A 26,814-nucleotide genomic window follows, 5' to 3' on the forward strand; every position below is an offset into this window, starting at 1 on the left:
GATCCAAATCCCACTACTATCTGAAGAAAACAGAGCCTGAGGTAAAGGCAACGGCCAGACTGGTGAAAGGCAGGGGGAATCTGGAGTGCCAAGAGAAGTCTGCTGTAGTCAAAGGAGAGGTGCTGACTCAAACCTCAGCACTGATGTAAAGTCCCTTGCTACAAGATCCGTAGGCTTAAGATCAGAGGTGGGAGGAGGCAGCTACTTCAGGGGAACTAGAAAAATCTTGACTGATCCGAGGAGAGTTTCAGAACATTGAGACTTGAGGCTTTTCAGGATATAAAACTAAAAGATAAAATGAAGGCTATAGCTGTAAGCTATGCACCCACCCATTTTTTTTTCAATACCCATATTTATGGGGACACAAGTATTTAGTAATATGGATTATGAAGGATTCTGTTACGGTAACAGAGGGCATCAGAGGAGAGACTAAAACAGAGAAACCAGAAGTTCTTGATTATGGACATAAGTGTTTTAGTGCTTTTGTTTTACATACAGGTTTGGCACATTTTTATTAATTTCTATCCACAGATTACCTTTATTAAATGAAGTAAATTATCTGGGAGGGTAAGGGGCAAGAGTCGAGTGGGATAGGATAAGTTGATTCTTCCAACAGAACGAGGTGGTTTGGAATTTCCTGTTTTGAAGGGGTATTTTGGAGAGGGGGGAAATGAGAAGAAATTAAAGAAATAAAGAATGGGATTTTGGATGCAAATCAAGAACAGCCACCATACAGTATTACATAAAGTACCAGAAAGTGTTTCAAGAACCAAACTAACCAGAATGGAGAAAGGAGATATACTGCCAATAGGGATTACTGCAATTAGGGGTACAGAAAACAGGCAAGAGGAGAATGGAATTTACTGGAGAAAACTTGTAAAGGAACCACGGTATTGGGAATAAATAACTTTTAAAAGGAAAGATAAGACTGGGAAGAGGCCAAGAGAACATTTGAACTGCAGACTAGATACTGTCTTCCCTATCGGGGAATATAGGCAAAGAAAAAATGATAGGGGAACTCCTAAGTGAGACTAGAGTTTTCAGCAGTCTCTAGAACACTTGGGTATTTTTATAACCAAAGCAGACTCAAAAGAATATAGTCTCAGGTAGATGACAAAAGTTGGACGTGTGATGGGAAGAAAACTGGGAACTTGCATCTTGGGAGTGTAACAAAATTCTATACCTAGGATCTAGACTGAAAGAGCAGACAATGTAGGTACCCACCCCCACCTTAACTTGTATGTTTTTTTTTTTCCTGCTAATGTTTTCAATTGTGTCTTGTATTTATTCTTAGTAACTGCTTTCTTCAACACTACCAATTACAGAGCAAGGCCTGCATGTACCCAGGCTGTTTCACCTTATGACAGCCTTCCAAGATATCCTTACCAAGAGTAACTTCTAACAGTTTGATTAAAAAGAAGCTAGTCACAGGTAGGTACTAGTCTATTGGCCCTAGGGCCTAAACAGCTCTTGCAGGTCTTGAACCCAGGACCCTGCACACCATAGCCTATGCAATTTACCAGTAAGCCACCTCATCTGCAACACTGTTGGCTGAATTTTAGGACATCCAAATTCAGGCCTGAAGCTGTCCATAAACCCTTAAGGAAAAAACAAACTAATGGGACATTTAGAAGCTATATAGCTGAAAACACTTTGTCCTTAAGAGGTCATCTGCATATATCTCATGGGTCTCTATTCTACAAGGTTTAAGGTAGCACACAGTGAAGGCTCTAGCTAGTAGTTTTTATCTTCCTTGTAAATCAAACTGTAGCCAAGGACAGTGTCACAGCCTTCCTCTGACAGAGGAAGTGCTGCTTAATTGTGGAGATAGTGACCTGAAAGCTCTCGCCATTACTCTTGGATTCTGTCAGGTCTTCCTCTGGGCTCAGGTTACAATAAGTTATGCTAATTTTCCTAGATCATAAGTGCATTCTTCTTTCCCTTTAGCAGCTCAAACACCAAGCTTATTCGGATAATCTCCTTAGTCTCTTTTGCCATAAACTGAACAGTGATCTCATTTGAATACCCAGATAGGGTTTCTTAGGTTAGGTTCATAGATAAATTCTAGGCTCAGTCTGAAGACTAAGAAACTTGGCCAATAACCAGCGGTCAGAATCAAACCCTGTAAGTTGCACTGCGAGGTAAATGTCTGCCATTATGCAGACCCTCCTTGCAATTTGTTTTGCAGTCTGCAATATATTTTATCCTTCAGGCTGCTGCTTATTTTTTTAGATTTTGCAGTTTGTACAATTTTTCACCAGTGAAAGAACAGATCCCCCAATGCTGCCATCCATGCACCCCCCCCCCCCCCCATCAGCCCTGTTGTCCTTGGTGTGTCTTAAGGAGTGGCTCTCCCCTTTCAGTTTCACTCCTGTTAGTTTTTTTTTTCTTAAGAGCAGCTCTCATGGACTTCATAAGCTTTCTGCTATTCAGCTTGCCTTCTGACTTCCAGTTTTGGTGCCTTCCTTGCCCAGGGCTCCATTAACAGCTACTCACACAACCATCACTATAACCCAAATTGAAATATACTTTAATTTCTTTTATTTGTTATAAAGTTCCTATAACATGTACATATTGGTATACAATGCTTACCCCAAGCTTATAGGTTCACAGGAAAAGTACTTGCTAGTTGCCCTTGCAGGCCATTTTAAGCCAAGCTGATTACTGTTCATACTCAAATTAACCTATCCAACATAGATTTCCAAGATAGCTACAGAGCATCAGCTTACTTCTGGCTCTCCCAGTGTGAAAACAGACTCCGCAGAGGCGGCCATTAGACTTGTGTTTATGGGTAAATGTCAGTAACTGGCCATCAACTGCCCAGTTGAGATGCCAGGAACAAAGAAATACAGAAAACCTGGGAAAAAAACAGCTACAAAAGAGTGAGGAAGAAAAACAGACTGAAAGTTCCGCAGCTGTTCAGCAAAAAGCAATGCAACCTTTAGATATTACTTCCAATTACCTACAGGAAGAATTAGGACAACTGCAAGCAGACCTGGTTAAAATAAAAACACTGATGGAATACAGCAACACAAACAAAATGCTGGAGAAAAAATGGAAGCTTTAAACAGACATTCAACATGAGATAAAGCTGCAGCAGTCTAAATGAAAAGGCTGGCAAGACTGCTCAAAAATGAGTGCAGCACCTAAGGATATGTGGGGAGAGACTAAACAAAATACCAACACTGAGAAAATCGAAGCTTGGTTATATGGAAATGGATAGTTATATGGAAATGGACAGCAAGATATCAGTTAAATATTTTTAGTCCCTTTAGTCTTGTACACAGGTCAGGCATATATTTTTTTTTTTTTATCAACCAGAGAAGAAGTTGGGGGTAGCAATTAAGAGCTGAAAGACAGGGGAAGACTGCAAGAGTCAAGTGAGATAAACTAATTATCCCAACAGAACAGGACAGACTAGGATTACCCAATTTAAAGGGGTATTTCAGAGCTACACAGTTAAGACAGATGCATAGCACATGCAGAAAACCAATTCAAAAATGGAAAGTGATAAAATGTGGGAAGCTCAAGAAACAAGGAGACACTGGCATCTTGGATGCAGGCCTTTATGGATCTAATATGCTGTATCATAACGGTTCTTAGATGCAGCAGCATTCTAAGAACTAAACCAACACAGGAATGAAGAAAGGAGATTCTGCTGATAGAGATGACTGCAACTAGGGACACAGACTGCAACTAGGGACATAGACAATAGGAAACATGGGGCTGGAATTTACTGGAGAAAACTGGCAAAGGAACCAAGGTATTGGGAGCAAAAACTAGAGGGAGAAAGACGCCAAGAATTAATTTGGACAAGTTAGAGATTGCCTTCCATATCAGGGATTGACAGAGTATAGCCAGAGAAAGAAACAGAAGGGTTCTAAAACGAAAGACCAGCACTGGTAGTTTAATAGAATCTAGAACAAAAGCTGCCATTAAAAATGAATATAGTAGACCATACAAAACACTGCACGACACCCATTAGAATCAGAGGTTACAGAGGAAGACACTGGATACACACTTCACAAAAACAATGGGAGGCTATATGTAGGTCTCCCAAGTATGCAATATCTAGAAGATTTTGCCTGGAAATGTAAGATATTTTTATACCCCAAGCAGACTCTAGAGATTTTTTCGCAGACAGCAAATGTTAGAGGTGTGAAGGGGAATAGAGGCAACTGGAAACATTTTCTGGGAGTGCAGTGAGTTGGCAGACTTTAGGGATTCCCTGCAGAATGCACCATCAGAGATGCTGGTTGGGCAGATTTGTCTAACAAAGGAGACCAGAGCTATGATGCAAAATCAGAATTGCATAGACATGGTAAGGCCTTGCTGCGTACAATAATGGTGGCAGCCAAAAAAGCAATTACTAGAAAATAGAAATCAAAATCTAAACTAACTATACTGGTAGTAGTGAATATATAGTGAGACAAACTGGAACTGAAATCTTTAGAAAAAGGGCAAGAGCAAACTACACAGAAAAAGGGGAATTGTGGGAACAATACATACAAGATAGGAATGAGGTTTACAAGGCGGCAGGACTAAATGAGCAAAGTGTCAGAGTGAGAAAGACTGGGGAGAAAGGTTTGTATAATGCTTGCAAATGGGAGTGTCAGTATGGTTTGCGATACAAAATGCTTCCAACTAGGATTGCGTCGGTGTGGTTTGTTTTCATTTATACAAATGTACGATTATGTAGTAAGTGATGGTTTAACAAAGATGGGCCTTGTTTAAAAAAGGCAAGAATTGAATGTGTGTAATGCTAACTAGGTTATATAATGTATAGTAATGCATCTGAAATGTATGTTAATATAGCTTGATCACTTTTACATGAATGTAAATTTGTCTACATCAAAGTGTTAATAATGGCATCTGGAAAAAATGAACCTATCCCACTTGGCAGGGAATTTACTTTACCTTTCCCATGATCAATAGTTACATATTACCCCTGTTAACTGGGTGCCTCTGTCCATCAGTAGTACATAAGGTAATTCTGGGGCAAGTCTTCAATTTCCCATCCAAAGATCCAGACAAGCTTTTAGTGTGGACGGGGACTATTCCAGGGCTGCAGTACCCTCTGCAAGACATACCTGTCCCTCCAAAAAAAGTGTTTATGTTGTAGAAGAGGTTTAGATCCTCAGAGTAATTCTGATGCCATTTGACTTTGTGCCGTAAATCCATCAGTATTGGGTTGGATGATGCCTTGTCAGACAGGTCACCTCAGTCTGTAGCAGACTACAGTGACGGGGCTCCGAGTCAGTCCATACAGGGACTGTTTAGGCCTTGTATCCTTTTAGTAATGTAGCTCTGTGGGCACTCCAGTTGTTGCAGGTGTTTGGAGATCCAAACCAAAGACTGCATTATACTAAATGACTGGTCTAACTAGGGGCTGAGTAAAGGGGAACAATGACATCCCCATAACTAGACAATCCCTTTGCTTATAATTCATGCAATACAAAAGAACTTTCTTACAATGGACAAGTTGGTTAAAGTTTAGGTCACTGCCCACTTACGTTACAAAATCCGAAACAAATGGATCAACTCAGACTATCAACATAGTAGCTCCCTGGGATAGAGGACTTCCCAAGAATACAATGCATTTTGGCATTTAGTTCAATCCGATTGTCAGTTATTTATTTGGCCCAAACCTTCCTGCAGGATAGAGTTATTTGGGGATTCAATGACTGCTCAGCTTGCAGTCATCTGCAAACTTCAGGCAGAGCCCTTTGGTACAGACTAGAAAATCTATATACAAGCATATATAAACATTTATATACACATCTATATACAAGCCAAGTGCTCCCCAAGCTTAGAAAGTTACTATGCATTTTAATTTCAGTGGTAAATTCAAATTTTTTTTTCTGCAAACAACTATCAATTTAATGAAGTTTCATTAGCTGTCAAACCCCAAAAGGTCATACCTTCAAGAGACTCCTAGAGAAGTTCTGTACTCACCACAATGTTCCATGTTTGTAGTCCATCTCGCCCTTCATTCTTACATATGGGTTCAGAGCCAATCCTCTGCTCAGACTCTGCCCATTACAAAGCTCAAAGTCTACTCATGGATAGGGTAGGTATCCCATAGTGCACCAGTACAATCCCTAGATCTTGTTTGCTGCTAAACTACAGAAAGACAACTAAAGCTATCCAGAAAGAATGATGAAAGGTCTCCACCTTATTATGGAAAAGTTATCCCGTCTCCAGAACCTTGGAGGACGGGGGTGGGTGGGTTCGAAGAATGAAGGGCAAGATGAACTGCAAACATGGAACGTTATGGTGAGTACACGTCACGTCTATGTGCTGCAGTCTTCTCACCTTCATTCTTACATATGGGACAGCATCCCTAGCACCTTATTCTTGGGTGGCTCACAGAAAAATAATCCCGAGTACCGTGGAACCAAAGGAGGTCTAGTCCAATTTGTAATGAGCAATAAAGGTACGAGGGGTAGCAAAGGTTGCTGCAGCACAAATATTGTCAATTGGAACTCTGGCTTGGAAGGCTGCAGATGTAGAATGAGCTTTAATCTTGAACAGTACAGACTTTCCATTGGAAGAATAAATGAAGGAAATACAGCTCGAAATCCAATTCGAAAGGGTCACTTTGGAGACCTAATCTGGAGTCAGAGAATGGTATGAACAATTGGTCTAACTTCCTGAGTTCCTTAGTCCTGTGAAGACTAAACCATAATGGTTTGTGAACATCCAACTGATGAAATTGGTATTATGCTGCATTGGAATGGTTAGGGAAAAATACTGGTAGCTCTACAGTTTGGTTGAAGTTATGAGAGCAAACTTTAAGGATAAGCTATGGATGTGTGTGGAGACTACCTGTGGAAAATCAAATTATCTTTTCTTTCTTGTTACCTGCACTGGCTGCTGGGCATCCCTGGCCTCTGTAGTTTGTGTGTTAGCTTGACCCCTCTTCTCTACTGAAAGGACCTGCATGGTCCTAAAGGACCCTGTCACAAATCTGCCTTAAAGCCATCCTAACGTGAGGTCATCCAATTCTGCTGACTCACTTGGACTATAATCCTTCTTGAGCCAAATAAGTAGGTTTCCTCCCTGGTCCTTAACATTAAAGTGCATTTAGACTTAGCCTCTCTGCAACCATTGTGCAAACTTAGTCTAACCTTCTAGATATCTCCTACCAAGCTTTACTGATTGTTTAGGCACCGAGTCAGATAGCCAGCAGCCAGACCCCTACCTGTCCTTGTACCTGCGGTGTATTCCCCCTCCCTGACTGTCGGAGACACCTCTAGCTTCTATTTCAGGAGTGTCCAACCCGCGGCCCGCATGCGGCCCTCAGAGCTCTTCCATGCGGCCCGCGACCCTTAAATTTAATTTTAATTTAACTTTTTTTCCGTGTGTTTACACGTCCGCGTACTTTTGCTGTTCTGCGCATGCGCCAACTTTCTTTTTTTCACGCTTTTTTCATACCAGCGTCTTTCCGCTGGTATGCGCATGCGCGAAAACACCGGTCATTTTTTAAAGCTGAAGGAAGGCGCGAGATCATGGAGAGGATTTATTTTATTTCGGAGTACACACCGACTACACTACACTACAACATAGCAAAAGGTAAGTAAAGCTAAGTATTTTTTGACACTGTGAATGCTCCCTAAACTAGAGCTTATATATGGTCAGTTGAAAACATTCTCATATTTAAATTTTCTTTTACTGTAAACTCAATTTATATACATTGAACAATTTTCATTTTGTAGTGGGCCACGTAGCCATGTACCCTTGTTTCATTTTTAAAGTTAATCGTCGGTTAAACATGATTTTGTTTTTCTTTGTTAGACTGACTATACATACAAAGCATCAATGGTATAAAAATGGTATTTTTTGGGGTTTTTTTATAATGAATATGATGGTGCTTTTAGGATAAATGTATTTATTTACCTATTTATGTTATCTGACGTGAATATAGTGAGCATTACTGTTGTACCCGAAAGTACCCAAGAGTTCTACTGTGATGATGCTAGTAGAAAGGTGATAAACTATTTTGAATTGCAGCTTAGATGTGTGTTTTATCATACCCTTATACCTCCTTCTGCTGTTAGCATGTATGTATATGTATATGTATATATGGAATAGTTGAGATCTGATGTGTAATCTATGAAACATCTTGTACTGTAGTTTTAGGGATAAACATAGGACAAATGGCAAAGCCATAAACCAGTTCCCTAATCCTGTTTTGCCAGATATTTTCTCAAACCAAAACCCCATGCATACTATATTTTCCTATTTTTTTTGTCTGCATTATTGTTTCCCATACTGTTTTGAATGTTATAATGAGCTGCATTGATTGAATAAGTTATCTGCTGAATAGGGATTTAGATATTTTCCAAAAGATTTTATGAAAGGAGTGTCTCTTAGGTGGTTTTGTGCTCTGGTGCTAAGGTAACTTTTTAAAGTAATGTCAATTATTTGTTTGATTTAAAGAATTTTAATTACTTTTAAGTAATACCAGCTATTTATGATGCATTTCAGTAGTGTAGCAAGGGTTATGGTAAGGTATGTTAGTTTTCTAGTTTAATTATGGTTTTAGTCAGAATTAGATCCATTTTGTCTGTTGCATTTTTTCGCTCTGCTCCCTCCTCCATTCATGTCGACACAACTCATGTCACTCCACTCAGTCATTCAACTTAGGGTCAGGGTTATACTGGTGACACCATCTATTGAGGTGACTAGGTTTTTTACTTAATGTGCCTATGTTCTCCAGCATGCATGCCTATAGTTGCCCAAGATGCAAGCATGAAACAGCTTGATGCACAAGGCATCACCACCTTTTTAGGTGGTCTTGCTCTCCTCAGCAATTAGTGTCTCTGCATGTTCTTGATCTTGAGTCTCCACTGGAAACTCAGACATGGAGTGCTTACCTTGGGAATGTAAGCACAACCCACCCCATGCGAGAGGTAAACAGAAAGTGCCTTACCATCCTTTAGCCTCCTCTACCAACTCCTCCATTGGTTAAGGTTGCTAACTAAACCAAAGTCATCTGGATTAGCTGGGCTTCATCCATCTAAGTCACAGAGTTGGCTTTGGTTGCATTTTAACCCATTTTACTATGTTAGGTAACTTTTCATAAACTAAGGTCAGAGTTAATCTCTACATTTGTTTTAGGTGGGGTAGCATTTTTTGGTGACGGTACTGTTTAATTTTAGTACATGCATTTTTACCTGTGTAATGAATGAGGGTTAATTACAATGATGGTGATATTGTGTGTTTTTTATTTTTAAGCTTATTTGTTGTTATGATCTGTCTGAATTTGCTTATGAAGTGCATGATTTTTATGACCATATGGCTTGCAATGAGGGATGAAGTCCACATTTTACTGCATTTTTATTAACATTTTTGATTAAAATAAGTGTACATGTGGGTTTCAGATCTCTTTAAGTGGGTTGGGATCTTCTCTGTGTGTAGTTTGGGACCAGTTTGTAGTGAGTAGTGTAAGTATCTTGGGTTTGGGCAGGTTTAGTGGAAGTGAAGATGTGCCAATGGTGGTAATGGATGTTTGATGCTGTGGGAAGTAAACAATAAAATACTCTACCACTGGGCAGGACAACTTTATGATATCCTTTTATCTAGGTCCACTGCTGGGATAAACATAGCATATGTGGACCTCCTGTATTAAAATATGTTTATTGTAAAGCTAAAAAGTGCACTTATATAAGTACGCACACTATAATTGTGAATGTTCAAATGTAGGGATCACTACTGCATTATTATTTACCACACCTGGGAATTTGTCAAAGGTAGCTACCCATTCATTTGGCTTAACATTCAGAGACTTAGAATGATGTTTCCAACTCATGGAAGCTAACAATACATCTACAGTGCCTGTATGTCTTCTCCCCACATTAAGAATATCAGTGGGATGCTCAGCAAAAGAAACAGCCCATGCTATCTTCATTTCTCTTGTGTGAAAAAAAACATCCTGAACAAGTGTGTTTATCTATCTCAGCCAAGGATAGTGACCCATAGATGCTAAGGTGTGTAATCCTGCCCAAACTGCTTTTGGCAAATATGGATGAGATAAGGAAGGTACTACTGCACCTGCTAATTTTTTTACAAAAACTAAGATGTTAGATTTAACTGTTTTTTAAATAATTAGAATGAGATATTGAATTTTAGGGCAAATATTATGCATTTATTAATTTATTTATTGTTCAAATTCACCTACAAAACAGCCACATTAGTCCGCATAAACCTGGATGGAGTCTCTTGCTGTTTTTTTTTTTTTTTTTGGTCCTCACTTGCCATTTGCCCCCAGACCATTTCTGTTGACTCAATGCGGCCCTTGCAAGTGAAAAGGTTGGACACCCCTGTTCTATTTGTTTCTAACTTATCCCGCTTTCTGCTCCTTGACCACTAGAGGGCGCTGTTTGCCTACCTATTTGCCATTTCCTTTCCTCTGGTTTCTCCTAATTTAATGATACTACTCCCCTACCTGATTTCCCCTTTTCTCGTCGTACCTCTTGCTCACCCACTAATCTCTTCTCTCACTCTCTAAGATCTCCTCAATCCTTTTAGCCTTTCTTTTTCCTTTTCCCTTACCACCCTATCGTCTTTTCATCCTATCCCCCCTTTTTTTCTGTCATTGAACTACAGAAGTCACTCAATACTTACCTGGACTACTGCATCTGTCTCTGGCTTTCCTCCTCCTCTCTGACTCCAGGAAATCAGTTACTTACCTGCTCTAACCCGCTCCGTTCGCCCTTGGGCTCACTCTGCTCCCCTACCCCCAATTTCCACCCACAGTGGCCCTAACTATATACCTCCTTTACCACTCCCCTTCCTGTTTCCTCCCCCTATCTAAACTCCCTACCACACTTCTACCACACCCCCATCTGCGACTTCCTTTAACTATTCTTAGTATTACTTCCAACACCTGTTCCTTCCTCACCCTACCTTAAACCACTACACAGTATAGAAACTTTCTTCCTCCTCCTTTTTACTCTTAACCCTTCTCACCCAATCCACCACACTTTACTTCCACTCCCACATTTTAACACACTGAACTCTCCTCTCCCTCCTTTTACTTCCATACCACTCTCCACCCCCTTCCTACATACCTCCACATTCCATCTTTCCACAGATTACCATTTTTTTCTTTCAACCTAATGTATCCAACACAGAAATCAATTTCTACTCCTACTCTACTCAACTGCAACTCTTGTAGCTCTCACTATACCTTACACACTAACCTCCCTTGAACAATTCTCCTTCCTTGAACACTATCCCAACCAACAAACTCTCCCTAATTCCCCAAGACATACTACAACATAGTAATATAACCTGTACCTCTATATACCTACTTCCCAAGTATCACAGACCTACCCAATTAACCTACCTCCACGTCAAACGGTCCATTTTCACTATCTACAAAATTCTAAAATATATCCAATTTCCTCAAAAACACCCTCTATTAGCCGGCAATATTCATCCTAACCCTGGTCCCAATACTCACACAATCTCCCAAATAACTCACCTAATCACACCATTATAAATAGACCATCGAACTCCCTCCTGATAGCACACCTTAACATCCGTAGCCATTAACAACAAAACTACCTACCTTCATGCACTCTTACAAGTTTATTCATTTGACATTCTCTGCATAACAGAGACATGGCTAAAACCCACTACCCTTGACCAGGTAATTATTCCTCCAGGACTCAATATCTTAACGACCGTAAAACCAAAAAAGGCGGCAGAGTAGCCATTTTGTACAAATCAAGTTAGTACCTTTGACATGCACCTTCCGCCAACAATGCAGAAATCCTAACTGCCAAGCTAGAAGTTAATGACTTCAAATCCATCTATGTTATTTGTATACATCTTCCTCCAGGAAATATAAATACACTTGAAAACACACTCTTATCACCTCTCCTCACACCTGCCTCAAGAAACCATTATTCTAGGAGACTTTAATATAGACTGGATAACTTGCTCTTTACACAATCCTACCAATCACATAAATCTACATGGTTTCTCTCTAATTACCTCTCCTACCAGAATCAATAAACCAAGTAATAAAGCTACCACCTTAGACTGGATCCTTCTCAATAGCCATCTTACTACCTATAAACCAGGAATCCTTCCTGACGATATTAGTGACCACATGATAACCTATGTTATTAGGCAGAAAACACATTAGGCAGAAAACACATTGTCCTAGTTTCCATAATATTATAACCTGCCACTCCAAAAAATTCTTCAATCCCCAATCCTTCCAAAATGAACTCAAAGCATGCGATTGGTCTCCTACGCTAAACCTCCAACTAGATGAAGCAGCAACCTTTTTCAATACAAAATTCCTACAAATCTTAAACTCCCATGACCCAATTAGATCCTCCTGCCTAAAGACCAAAATTGCCCCCTGGCTAACAAAGGAAACTAGACAAAAGATCCACCTCCGAAATAAAATTTGGAACAAACTGAGAGCTTCTAAAAGTCCATCAGATCACCTTTATTTCCAACAATTAAGAAATACCACCAAGAAAGACCTTCTCAGAGATAAAGACTACTCTAAAATCCTTCAATCCCAAAAAGCACAACTTCAAAAATTCTGGTCAGGCATTAACAAACTACTTCAACCAGGACACACACTCCTTCACCTTCTGGATTCCAAAATAACTCCAACCAGATTCCAGATGCTTTCAATAACTATTTTACTGAAGCCATTCTAAACCTTGCAAATTCTATACCACCTAGCACCACATTGCCTCTTAACACCCCTAATCCTACAACTCCTACTTTTCATTTACAACCTGTTCCTACATCCCTCATTTCTAAATTCCTTCAAAAACTCAAACCCTGCACCCCTTCTGCTGATTGCCTTCCAGCAGAATACCTACAAATAGCAGCTAAAGCCATTGCACCATCTCTGAAAGCAAAATCCCATCCATATGGAAGGTTTCCCACATTATCCCCCTACACAAATGCGGCTCATCTACTGAGCTATCAAATTTTAGGCCTATAGCCTTACTCACCCATTACTAAAATAATGGAGAAATGCATACATACATAGACAGCTACTTGACCATCTTATGCACAATAATCTGCTCGCCAATTGCCAACATGGCTTTAGACCATTCCACGGTACTACTGCTCTACTATCCTTCAACTCTATTGATGAAAATCACAACAATACTTTCTCTTCTGCCCTATTTTTAGGGATCTCTAAGTTGTGATTCACCATATCCAAAGGCCTTACTCATTGAAATCCTAAAAGCCCAATCACTTGACTCACAATCACTTCTTTGGTTTAAATCCTATCTTGAAAGCAGACAGCAGGCTGTCATTTGGAATACCCTTTCTTCTTCCCACCCAGTGACAATCGGTGTACCTCAAGGCTCTATTTTAGGCCCTCTTCTCTTCTCATTATTTATTAATCTACATACCAATATTCCACAAGCCACTTGCATCCAATATGCAGATGACTCAACATTAATTAGTTCTGCCAAATCCATAAACTCTCCAACTCCAAACCCAATCAGTATTAAACACAGTTGAAAAATGGTTCATGCAACACTGTCTCCTTCTGAACCCCCAAAAAAAACAAAGCTACTACTCTTTGCTCCTACCATCCCTAACTTCACAGTAACCTCTAGCAATGGCACCAATATAGTCCCCGATACCTCTACCAGTTTACTGGGAGTTACAACAGACAACTTCCTTAGCTTCGATGAACACATAATTCAACAAAAAAACAGTCAACAAAAAATTAGGCACTATAGAATCAAGCCCTTCCTTACCCCTCCAGCCAGAATTACTCTTGCACAGACCCACCTTTCCTCTACCCTCTTCTATGCTTCTGCTATTTATACTAATCTAGAAACATGAATAAACTTTCCACCTGTCATAACATAGCTAGATTTGCTACCTGCTCCCCCTATAGAACCCACCACTGTCATAACCTCAAACAATTGGGATGGCTTGAACTGCATAATAAGCTACTCTATCAGCAACTTGTGATAACCCAAAAAATCATTCAGCTAGCAAACCTCTAGTTTCTAATGTCAAATCAAACAGAGCAGGGGACTCGCTCTTTTCCAACACAGTAGGTAAAAGCTGGAATCAACTTTCAACTGAACTGTCTTCACTTGACTCCACACCTATTCAAAAAGCACCTTAAAGAATATCTACAGAATTGGCTTTGTCCCTGCTCCAACCCCGACTGATTATACCCAATATACAAAAATTTCATAACTAAACTTGGTTCCTATTGCTCTTGCGACTAGTGTATACTTCCCTGATAATAGTGAACTTAAAGTCTTACTACTTTAGGAGTATCCCTTACGAAAATTGTTACCAAGTGTTTTTATTTCATGTCTTTTTTATTGTATCTAACAATTTTTCTGTAAACTTGTCTACGGTTATATTGCATACTTATTGTAACCTGTAGGAGCTTTTCTCCCCGGGCGTCTACTGAAAATGGACATGTATCCAGTTAGACTAGCCCGGTCAACAAATGTAAAATAAATAAAAATGAGGGGGCTTGATAGACTATGCTTGTAACTGATACAAGTCTAGCAGATGTGATGGCTACTAAAAACAAAGTCTTCCAAGACAAACTTCAGTGGACACGAATGAGCAGGTTCAAAGGGTGGAGAATTTGGACAGGACAAAGTTTAGATCCCAGGAAGCTACCGGTTCCTGAAAAGGTTGTCAGCAAAGTAGCACCTTTAAGGAAAGTTTTACACAACCTGTGTGACATCAAGTTAGACTCACTGACCCGAAATGTAAATGGATATCGCTGCCAACTGAACCCCAATTGTGGCAGCAGCAGATCCCTGGTAGAAAAGTTCAGACAAAAATTCTAAAGCCACTGGGATGGATGCAGTGTAAGGGTCAACATTCCTTTCTTCAGCCCAGATAGAAAATTCTCCATTCGCTAGTGGAAGGTTTATGTGAAGATGTGGATTACAGCAGGTGAAAAACCATGAAGCCTGACTAGGGATGGAATTGGAGCAGCCACGCTGTCAAGTTGTGTGAGGGGAGGCTGGGGTGAAGAGAAGCAGACGTGTCAAGAGGTCTGGCACTGGGTCCAGAATCCATGGATAGTCTAGATGAGGCCTGAGGAAGGGGAACCAAATCTAACTAGGCCAGTAAAGGAGTGACGAGAATCAGTTTTGCTTCCCCAACAGCTTCGCTTTCTGAATCACCTTGGATTCAGAGAGGGAAGGCATAAAGGAAACACAGAGGCCAATCATGAACAAATTGGTCTGACCCCTGGGGGGGGGGGGGGGGGGAAGAGTGATGAGGGAAAAGTAGCAGCTGCATTTGTAGTTGATCGGACTGGCAAAAAGATTGCAGCAAGGCCATCACCATTTACAGAAAATCTGTTCTGCTATTTCCTGCTTCAGAGACCACGCGTGAGGCATCAAGATTGCCCAGCTGAGTAGTCTGCTATCACGTTTGTTGTCCCTGGGATGTGCGTTGCCACTAGAAAGCACTGGGAAGATATCCGCCACTTCCAAACACGAAATCGCCTCCTGACAAAAGGGGTAAGATCTGGTTCCACCTTGCTTGAGATACCATACCACAGACATGTTATCTGATTGCTATCCCCCCAAGAGAAGGTCGTGAAGTGCTTGCAATACTAGAAGCACTGCCCTCATCTCTAGTACACTGATACACAAGTGAGCCTCATGATCTTGCCATGTGCCTTGGACAGTCCTACCTAGATAATGACCCCCCCACCCCGTGAGGCATCCATGGTCACAGTAGCAACAGGTTGGTGAGGAAGGAATAGCGTATGCCTGTCGTTAGTCAGGTTGAATCCACCAACGGAGGTCCTTTTTACAAGACTCTTAAGATGTGGTGGGACACGAGCAGTTGTTGAAAAGAACCACTGGGACGATAAAAGCCTTATGTAATCTGGCCAGAGGGACTGGCATTATGGTGGAGGCCATGGTCCAAAAGTTCCAGCACCATCTTTGCCTTAACTTTTTGAAGAGGAAGTAAACTGAGAACTTGTATGATGTTCTGTGCCCTTCCTGCAGGAAGGCGAGCCAACATGCTGACTACTTCTGCGCCTATAAAAGTCACAAATTGAGAGTGTGGTAAGGCAGGCTTTTCTCAATTTATAGTAACCCCCAACTGGGCAAAGTTGGATCGTGGGATCTCTGGTTTGGAGTAGATGCCTGGTGGAGGCAGTCAGGAGCCAGTCATCCAGGTATGGAAACACTGAATCCTAGACGTCTCAGGTGAGTTATCACTACTGCCATACATTTGAACACCCTGGGGGCTGTGGCGAGACCAAAGGGCAGAGCACGAAACTGGTAGTAACTGGCTCCCAGCCAGAAGCACAAGTGGCTCCTCGATGCTCAGTCCACTTTTGTATGGTAGTATGCATCTTGGAGGTCTATTGATCACATCCAAGCGTCTTACCCTAACAGTGGGAGTATAGACTAGTGGCACCATCTAGAACTTGTCCTTTACAGGATTACTTTAGTTTGCTGAGGTCTAAGATGGGTCTCCAGTACGTTTCGGCACTAAAGAATCTGGAGTAAGTTCCGAATCCTACCTGGTTTGTGGGGACGATTTAGAGGACTCGTTTGTGAGCAACTTTTTCACCTCTACCAGTTGCTTGATCCCAGTGATTGGGTGGAACATCCGGGATATTCTTGGGAACGTGAGGTGGCAGAGAAAAGGGCATTTAGTAACCTCTGATTTTTTACACATTTGTCTTGGGTGATGCTTAGCCAGGCTTCTGGATACAAAGAAATGAGACCCACGACTGGCTCCAGAGAAGCACAGCCAGGCCCCACATCAGGAGCGCAGATGGGGACAACCTCAAAACGAATCATTGCCTCAGTGGTTTTGCAGGCCGCTCCTGCCTCTAGGGCGACATATACCATTTGCTCCTCCTCTGGAGTAGTCACCCTGTGCAACCAGGAAAAATCTCTGGGACTTCTTGAACCACATCTTACCACCTCTCTGACCCTGCAAATGAATGACTCAGAGGCAATAAACCATTACTATGTAATGACATCATCTGGGAGCAGTTTACACATTTTTTAAAGCCCAAAGGTTTATGGTCTTTTACCTCTTAGACATAGCTGGTGAAGCAGAAACAAGCGCAACGAGGACCATTTCCTCTAACATAAATGGGCCTAGCCCTGGGAAGAGAGGACAGAGAACTAGGTCCTCCAACTTAAAATGGACCTAAGCAGAAGGTATGAGACTAGGTCAGAAAACTATCAACTAGACTGCACACTAAAATATAGCAAAATAAGTGCAAACGTGCACATTAATTAGAAAAGGACTGGCACACAGGATACCAAACGAGAACAAGGGCCAACGGCCAACCATTTCTCAGCAATTAAGTAATTTAAAGAAAAAACTTTCAAGTCTGAAACTACTTTAACGCTACTATCTAGAGCCACATAAAATCGCTAAAGTTAAACGGTAATATAGTAATAGAAAAAAAAAAAAAAAGTCAGCCACGGCCAAACATCTGAACTCAGACGCAGCAAATGAGATCTGGGGATTGTACTGGTGCACTATGGGATACCCACCTAGCCACAAGCCAACTAGAAGACTTTGAGCTTTGTAATAGGCAGAGTCAGAACAGTGGATCGGCTCTGAACCCATATGCAAGAATGAAGGAGAGATAGGAAGGGACATCTTAATTAAAATCAGTAGTTTTCTACAAAGAAAGCAATAAACTGCAATTTGTTGCACATTTTCTAAAAATTGTGTGCTAAATGAACACTATCCAATCTTGTCAGAGTTGCATCTATACTCAAATACTTGCAGAATTTTACTGGTTGGTACCACTGAAGCTACAATCAATGTAAACATTTTACTGGCCATTTATGGATGTCCCAAGTCAACACTTAAGTGCACAAACCTGCCCCAGGCGATACTGGAGCATAAAAATCTAAAAAAGCAGGGGTTAACATCTTCCAATTCCAGTTGTGCAAGTTACAGGAACATTTTCTCCTAAAATGCAAGTAATCCAGTGCAGCAGCAAATTAACTGAGGAAGGGGAAGGATGACATCATACCTGTGCCAAGACTAAACTAGGCATTGCACTTCATAGTGTGCCACCAAGCCCGACAGAGGTGAAGCCTGGACAGTTTATGCAGGGAGATTCTGTACACATTTTACAAGCAATTGTATTTACTGGCAAACATTACGCTGAAAGCTGGGTGTTGAAGTCCCAACTACTGTCTTTTTCAAGGGCATCTCAACAAATTTATTGGAGAACTTAAAATACTCATTAATGAGAACTTAGGGAGGTTATGAAATCACAGATCAAGCTTCACATGATGCAATTCCCCTCCCCCAACATGCATGGCAAGGTAAAAAAAGGTGTAGGTCCAGGCCTTCCAAGCTCAACAAACAAGAGTAAAGGCACCACACCCCAAAGCTGTTTAATGTGAGGCAATTACCCTGAGCCCCCCCCCCCCCCAGGTAATAAGTTTAATATCTGGGAATAGTCACCACAGAAGTCTGCATTCACAGCATCTCAAATTAAACTTTTGTTTTTAAGTTGGGTGGTTGTGAAGTCCCATTTTCTCTGGAATTTTGATGTCTATGCCTAGGATTCATTTCTAACATTTAAGTCTTGTAGGACATATGACTTCCCACTTTGCATTTTACACCACACTGCAAAGTTTTAAGCAGCACCAAACTTCATACTAAATTTATAATGAAGACCAATGAAAATTCCCCAAACACTAATCCTTAAAAGCCCCAGTGACAAGTCAGACACCAACCCTCTGATCACAGTCCCTTCAGGCAGCAATCACCTTAGTACTGTGGCAAATTTTACTTAACCCTTGAGTTAAGTGCCCAGGAAGAGTCTTGGCATACAAGTCTGCACCTGTAAAGTGGCACATTCCCTATGGCGCATCAGTATCAAAGACCCCTCCGCTAACGTAGCACACAACTTCCCAATTACCTGGACCACTCCTTCATCCCAACCTCTTATCACCTCTTTTTTTCCAATCTGGAATTTGAACGGTTGGTTTCTGTCCCAGGAAGAATCAAATTTTTTGCCATTTTCCAAACGCCCTAGAAAAAAAAAAAAAAAAAAAAAAAAAAAAAAAAAAAACAACAAGTCAATCTCCTGCTAGTCAGACAAAACTAAATGCACAAAAAGTAACTGGTGTAAGTACTTCACGCCTAAAGTCATACATGCCACCAAAGCAGAACGGGTGCAAGTACTTCATAGCTAGTCATACATACCACCAAAGCAGACAATTTTCCCACAAAGTACAAACTTGCATGGAAATGTGAAAGCACAGCAAATGATTAAGACTCATCACCAACTACTACCTATTCCACACATCAAAAAACTAGATGCAAGAAAGCCAGATATAGTCTCGTGAAGAGAGACCAGTGACGTTTGATCATTGAAATTGCTGCAGCCAGTGATTACAGAGTCATAAAATAGAGATCTGCAAACAGAAAATAATGTGAAAGAAATGCACCCAGACAGCTCCAACAGTAGAACCAACAACGAAATTTACAATAGTTCTTAAATACACTAGCAATACACGTAATATCATGTGAGCTGCAGGAAAATTCCAGGCACACTGATGTTAGCCAAGAATGCTTGTCAGCACTCGCAATGACTATACTAAATTTAAAGTACTCTAACCATGCCCTGACTTAGGAATGGAGTCCATTTCAGTCATGGACTTAGAAACACAAAATGCTTTGAGAAATTAAACCAGCAAAAGTGGAAAATGCAGACAGCACACTAGGGTTAAAAAATACAGCATCCCTACAGAAACCAAATCCATATACAGTTTTGGAACTAGTTTGATAGCATATTACTAGGCTAATGGCCCTGGGGCCCTTACAAGTCTAGCCAAGAGTTATCCCTAAAAAAGAAACTCAGTTCAGCACCTGTCCCTCCAGTTAGAGGGAGGAAGGAACTCCTAGGACAAATTTATGGCTTCCCATCCACTCAAGGTCACGCCTAAAAAGGTCAGCAAGGCACTCTTGACATATGGGAAATCTCCAGCAGGTTTGTTGATGCCAAATATTGGATTTAGACCTATCAAACGAGTAATGTACGAGAAGTTGAACTGATATGGAGCATCTCTAGTAGGGCAGGGTCTGATATTGCCTTGTAGGAGAGACCGACAGATCACCTCTGAGCAATCTGTATAATAGAGTAGAGTAAAGTGATATGAGCATGTCTGCATAGGACAGTTGTTGGGAGGCCATGGATTCTCTGAGGTACTTCTGTGGCCTTTCCAGCCGGTGCAGGTGTTTGGACAGGTACATACCAAAACGGGGTGCTGTACTCAATTATGGGTCTAAGGAGGGATGAGTATAGAGGCAACATCCTTTTTTTCTGGATGCACTCTACTTATGACCAAGTAAAAGGCTTTTCTGACCACTGCTGCCACATGGTCAAATGAGACCGTTGTCAGTCTGAGTACCCAGGTCTCACCACAGGTTGTGCTTAGGGAGTTGCCATTGATGTGGTAATCAGTATGGGACAGTGTTTTTACTTAATGGTATGACAATACATTTGTGTTTAACTTAAGGCCATGACTGGCACCAGTTATTTGTAGCTGTGAGATCCTCTTGCAGTATGTCAAGGTCATTTGGGGAGTCAATGACAGCACCCAACTTAAGTCATCTGCAAACTTGGTTAGCCACAAGCCCTTTGCCTTGACTGCTGAAAAGTAGATGCCAAACAGTAAGGGTCCCAGGACAGATCCCTGGGGAACACTAGTGACAGGTCTGTCAGATGTGGCACCTACTTTGACCTTGTGGGTCCTATGAGCCAGTTGGCCACCCATCTGATGAGACAGGGAACAACACTAAGGTGTTAGCTTTTCAATGATGCCCCAGTGCGGGATTGTGTCAAAAGCCTTGGCCAGGTCAAGGTAGGCTGTATGTACGGATTTTTCCCTCATTCACAGCTTTGGTGGCAGTCTCAAGTCAACTAGATTCAATAGGCAAGATATGCCCCTGACAAATCCGAATTGGGTGGGGTCAAGTGGAGACTGCCCATGTTGAGTTAATGGGGCAATAGTTTCCCAGGTCAGTAATGGCACCACCCTTTGTGCAAGGGGATAACAATGGCAGCTCTCCACTCTGCTGGAATGAAGCCTGTAAATTAGGCTATGGTTAAACAGGGTGTGCTCAATGGCAAAACTAGTTCTGGCTGGAGATGGTGCAGAATATAGCCTGGGATATGATCAGGTCCCATGGAAGCTGCGTTATTTGCTCTGGATAAGACCTTTAGCACTTGATCTACGGAGATGTGAGGTGTGGGAGAAGTATCGGAGATGTCGACTGGACCTTTGGGGGGAGGAGATCAGGGGATGAAGTTTGCTCTGAATCTATCAGCGAGCAGGTTGGCCAAGTTGGCAGGATCAGTGTACGTGGTACCATCAAGTACCAATTCGGAACAAATTTGGCCTTTGCCATGGAGGTTCCCAACATAACTGAAGGACTTTGTTTCCCTTTATTTCAGAGGCTAGTTTTAGCTCCTAATTGGCTTTGGAGTTTTTCACTAGTGATCTAATTTACTTGAGGCAGAGGGAGATTTTCTGATTTTGGATTTGATCCTTTTTACCCTTGGGCAACAATTTCTTCTCTGTCAAAGACTGCTGATATGTCCACCAAACAGGTTTGTCTTTCCTCAAGGAGCAGGTTTTAGTTCTGTTGGGAATGGCAGAGTCCATGCAGTTGTACAGGTGCTTGTATACTGCACTGGCATATTGTTCAGTATAGCTGTCTGCATCCTCTGAGGGGGCAGTGGTGTGAAGCTGCGGACAACCTCCCTTAGGAGGATGCAGCCAGCTTGAGAAGTTTTTTTAGCCTGGTTATGGCTGAGGAGGGGTTGGGTGGGATAGAAACTTCGAATGCGACAAGACAGATCTGATTTGTAGTGGAAGCTTGTTCCAAGCAATGGTAGGGGTGATAGCTATATAGATTGCATCCATTATTAGGTCTAGGTTTATGGATAAGTAGTTTTTGGTCAGAGCTGCAGGGTGGTCTAGATGGAGACTAGTAGGATACAAGGGAGGATGTTAGGACAATAGTAAGGTTGGTATAGTATAGAGTGTATAATCTAGAGCTTCCCAGGCTTGTGATAAACTAGTCTCCCGTTTATTCCTTGACCTTTCTATGCCAAAGGAAACTTGATTTACTCAACTCCCATGTTGCCAACTGACTTCAATGACTTGCTCTTTAGTTTGACTAAAACTTTAGACAGAATGCACAGATTTTATGAATGCAAGGTTTCATGAGAAGTTAGTTCTTTACAGTGAGATTCTTAGTTGCGTTGGCGAAGCTATGTTGAGAATTTTAGTTAAATTTAGTTGTATAGGTTTAGCTACCTTTAACTTGACAAGAAATGCCATTTTAAGAATGGCTAGTTTCTGGCCCAAAAAAACCACCTACAAAAAGTAACACATTTTGCTCCCAACAGCTTGTAGTATTGAATTTTTGGGAGGGTGGAACTCCATACACCTGCTTTGGGAGCAACACTTCACTGTTGAACAGGTACGAGAACATTCACATTGTAGACTTGTACATATGCATTAGCAACACCTTAAGCTCAAAGATCACATGCTACATTTGGACCTTTGCAATTTCTGCAATGCAGCATGCTTTGAAATGCTAGTGTTTTTTTTTTTTTTTTTTTTTTTTTTAAACTGTGGACTACACATTACTTGCAAAAATATTAATACATTTTACAACGCTAGTTTTTACATTTAAAACATTCAAATACCATGCACCTTAATGATTTAACTACTTTGTGATTGGGCCAACACCGATCCAGAATACAAAAAGTCTCAAGATGAAAATGTGGTCAAACAAAATCACAAATAGAAGAATGTGTATCAAAAAAGCCATTTAGCCTTCACTTTTTTCTGGAGGGGTGGATGTATGGAAGGAATCAGACTATGGGAATTTAAATTGAGAGTTCAAAACACGGACATAGTTTGTATTTAGTATTTCCACCAGATTTCAAAAAGGTGGACACAACTCCATATTTTAGGTACAGAAACAGTGGAGACAGTCAAGGTTGAGTATTGCTCTCAATCCAGTGAAGACTGAACTGTGTACTGTATTAAACTACATCATTTCCAGGTTTTAGACCGAACTGATCCATCTGAAAACAGCAATACACAAAAGTGCTTTTGGCGTACAGTACCAGCATTCTACACATACAAAGTGGAAAATTATGCTCTCCTAGACACAGTAATCTCTGAACATTCAAAGCTGCAAAACTGAGCTAAAGCTTGGTGCACATGACAACTTTCTAGTTGCTATGTCTAAACACACACCTCTCCAAGAGAGCAAAAAGGAAATCCAACTGAGATCAATACAACACAACTGGACATGCCAGCATCACCCTACTTTTCATTCTGGCTACAACATTTTCCCCAAACTTCAAAGTACTCTTTGGTTTAAGATTGATACAGAAACATTAAACTTGAGCAGCAGAGTGCGTCTACTTCTGCCAAGCACCATATCTTTTCAAAGATTCAAGGCAATCTGAAGCACATGATTACTACCAAATTTACTTTATCCTTAAAGGAAGGTGCATTTACCTCCTTCGGATGGAAAATCCAATTGCATACTCTATGCACAATGAAGGAATATAAAGAGAGCAAAGCTTCAAACTCAGCACTTAATCTGGTGAAACCACTAACTGACAACTGCAATTTCACCAAATTATAGCCCATGCCTGTACCCAGCACCATCAGAACATTTTCTCCTCATATCCAACATTCTCTATACATTTTCAGTACATTCCCCTCAGGAAAATACACCTTACACATTATAACTACCAAATATACTGCTTGATCATTTTTAGGAAGATTTGCATTCTAAACAGTTTTTGGTTAATCCTGGTGGTGGTGCTGCGGTGGCATTGTCTCCTCACAGTAAGACGCTGTCCGGTTCGATTCTCAGCTAGAGTGTCTTCTGCGTGGAGATATGCGCAAATGGGCGTACCTTCGTTGAAGGTTGTGCATCAGGGCTGGTAACTCTGCACGTAAAAATCAACTACCAATCATTAGCGGACCGGAGTTCCGCTGTGGCGACCCCTAACTGGGAAAAGCCGAAAGACAAAAGCACTACCCTGGACATGTAGCAGTACATCCCTCTTTCAACCCACCCATCCCCAGGCATGAAGTATGAATACCCTTCCTTCAACCCACCCATCTCACGAATACTGCCTTATTGACAGACTGGCGCATTCGACAATTTCAGTAATTTTACTGCATAGCAAAGGTAAAATAAATTAAAACAAAATAAAGAAATGAAAAATAGACATAAAAATCAAATATAAAATCACCTTAGACCACGTGCACCAAGTCAGTTAAGTGATTTTTTTAAGTAGCTCATTAAAGCCCATGAGCAAGCATCCATACTGGATGCCTGACAAAACAGAACTAATATTTTTAGTTAACAATCCAAGCCAACCAAGAGCTATTGCCAGAGAATTAATGCACAATGGGAAAGCCAAAGGCTAACGAAGCAGCAATGAACTCTGCAGGGGCACCTTCATCGAGAAAAGCCATGTCCCACTGCCTCTGCTAGCACAACATCCATGAAGCCAGAAAAACAGCCAAGGGTCTGTGTGTGCATGTTCAAATACAGTTGTGAACCGATACCAGTTCATCCATGTTTGTACCCATAAATTACTGTTTGAACCTCTGCTTTTGGAGGTCTCAACAAGGTGGTGGAGATAGATTACAGCACACATTTGTCAAAGCCACACAATAAAAAGGATGAACCCTTGCAGATACAGCCCGTGTGTATGAAATTGAAGCAAAACAGCAGTATATGTGCTTTGCAAATTCCAAGGATGCTGCAACATTCATCGGACATGTTGCCACACACAAGTGACTTCAGTCAAGTGAAGAGCATACAACAGCCTAGTATCCATTCCAGGGATGAATTATACCCACTTGGCTGTAAACCACTTGAACTTTGATCCTAAAACAGGTGCATGTACAAAAACGTGGAAGAAATGTGCTTGATAAAGACATTTCAAACACTGCACATACCATTCAATCTGGATGAGTTCATGTGGAGTGAGCAGTACAGCAGAAAAGAGGCGGCCTTCAACTTACTACTTATTCATGAAGGAATACCAGGAAGAGCAGCAGATGAACCAAAAAAAGTCAGTGAATGTAAAGCAATAGTCTGCCTTTGTTTAGCACAAAGTCACCTTATTTGTAACCAAATGAGGTGGCACCAAGAAACTCATGTTTGAGTGTTTTAACATTTTATTCTTTTCATTGACTAGTTACAGCAAACTGTCTACCAAATGTGATTACAGTATAGAAATCACTGACAGTGGCCAGTGTTGATCACAGAAGCCCCAGCCAAACATGTACAGAAACGCCAGGGTTGTGCTTTTTGAAATAACCCAGCTTCCCAACCATGTGATTCCTTCAGAGATAAAGCATGGAGTGCATTACTGACATACTGCTTTGCTACACCTACTAACAGGTAACTCACCCTTTGTCACCTGACCCAAAACATTTACTGATCAAAAAACTTGCAAATTGTTTTAAGGACTGAGAAATTCGTGTCACATTTAAACTTGTATACCTCCTCAGTAAAACACTTGTCTAACCTGACCTTTCAAAAACTTATGACCAGGGGAACTAACTGCATCCACACTTCCACAAATTTCAGTCTTCCTACAAGAGACACAGTTGTCTGTTAACCAGGACTACAGACACCTGTACATTCAAGTAAACCTGAAGGAAACAGTAATAGAAAAGAAGCCCTACTAATTCAGATTTGAAGAGATTTATGCCAAGTTTGGTTTTAAGAGTGTCTCATCACAAAATTTGAGAGTTAAAACAGTCAGGACTCAAACCAAAACCAATAGATAAAAAAAAAAAAAAAAAGTCCCACTTCATTTTGACAGGGTGCTGACAGAGGATTTTCTGTACTAAAAATTCTCCTCCAGAAAAGATTTTAAGAACATGATGTAAACACCAGACACTGAATGAGCCTAGATGCAGTCAAAAAACAAATGTTTCTAAACTTACCTGGCAAGTTTTAATTTACAGTCGGACTAAAACCACCATGAATGAACTACTGAAAATTTGGTGGCTTACCACACAGAGCAGGGCTACACTACTGCCAACATACAAAATCAACTTTAAACAAAAATCAATACCCAAGGTACATTATATAATAAAAAATAGCAAACATGAAGACTTGACCTTCATAAAAGTAGCCCCTTACCTACCTTTCTAATTGCTGCCTTTCTTTCACCTTATGTATACAAAAAAGGAGTTTGAGAGCAATATTTTACATCTTAAGACTTGACCTTATTGACTTCAGGCATGTCATAACCCGAATTTTAGATCCCAGTGTTATATTTTCTGTAAGCCTCTCTACTTTACCTTCTGCCAGAATAATGGTATATATTTTTCGGTACGTATTTTTCCCCATTGCATAATACATTAATATTCTGTGTCACTATGTATTCCTCCCTAGGCCTCTGCTGGAAAAATGGGCACCTACGGACTTTCCTGGTAAAAACTAATAATAAAGTTAACCAATGAAGTTTACCAGGATAATCCATTGGGCCGAGTGAGCCCATTTTCAATGGAGTCCTGGGGAGAAAAGCTCTATAGATACAATGTCAACATATACAACTAAGAATAAAGTAAAATATAGTAGGATAAACACAACAGTTTGTTAAAGTATCAGAGTAGTACATATAAGCACAAGATAATGTTAATGCAACAGGAAGACACAACCGAAGAGCATATGCAACAATAAGCATAAGTTCACTAGCAAATGGAAAGAAAGTATAGGTAAGATTTTGGTTAGTAGGTGTGC

At 40.9% G+C, this 26,814-nt stretch overlaps 1 protein-coding gene across 1 annotated transcript in view; it reads right to left on the minus strand.

The window, feature by feature from the left end:
- FKBP1A (FKBP prolyl isomerase 1A) overlaps nt 1–26,814 on the minus strand; it is a 133,392-nt gene that overhangs the window by 101,154 nt on the left and 5,424 nt on the right. Inside the window, exon 3 of the mRNA XM_044090436.1 lies at nt 18,920–19,032. Within this exon, the coding sequence (XP_043946371.1) occupies nt 18,920–19,032 (113 nt within the window). The remainder of the gene's footprint in view (nt 1–18,919; nt 19,033–26,814) is intronic.

The sequence above is a fragment of the Protopterus annectens genome, chromosome 12.part0 (genome assembly GCF_019279795.1).
Source record: "Protopterus annectens isolate FY-2018-M chromosome 12.part0, PAN1.0, whole genome shotgun sequence".
Classification (NCBI taxonomy): domain Eukaryota; kingdom Metazoa; phylum Chordata; order Ceratodontiformes; family Protopteridae; genus Protopterus; species Protopterus annectens.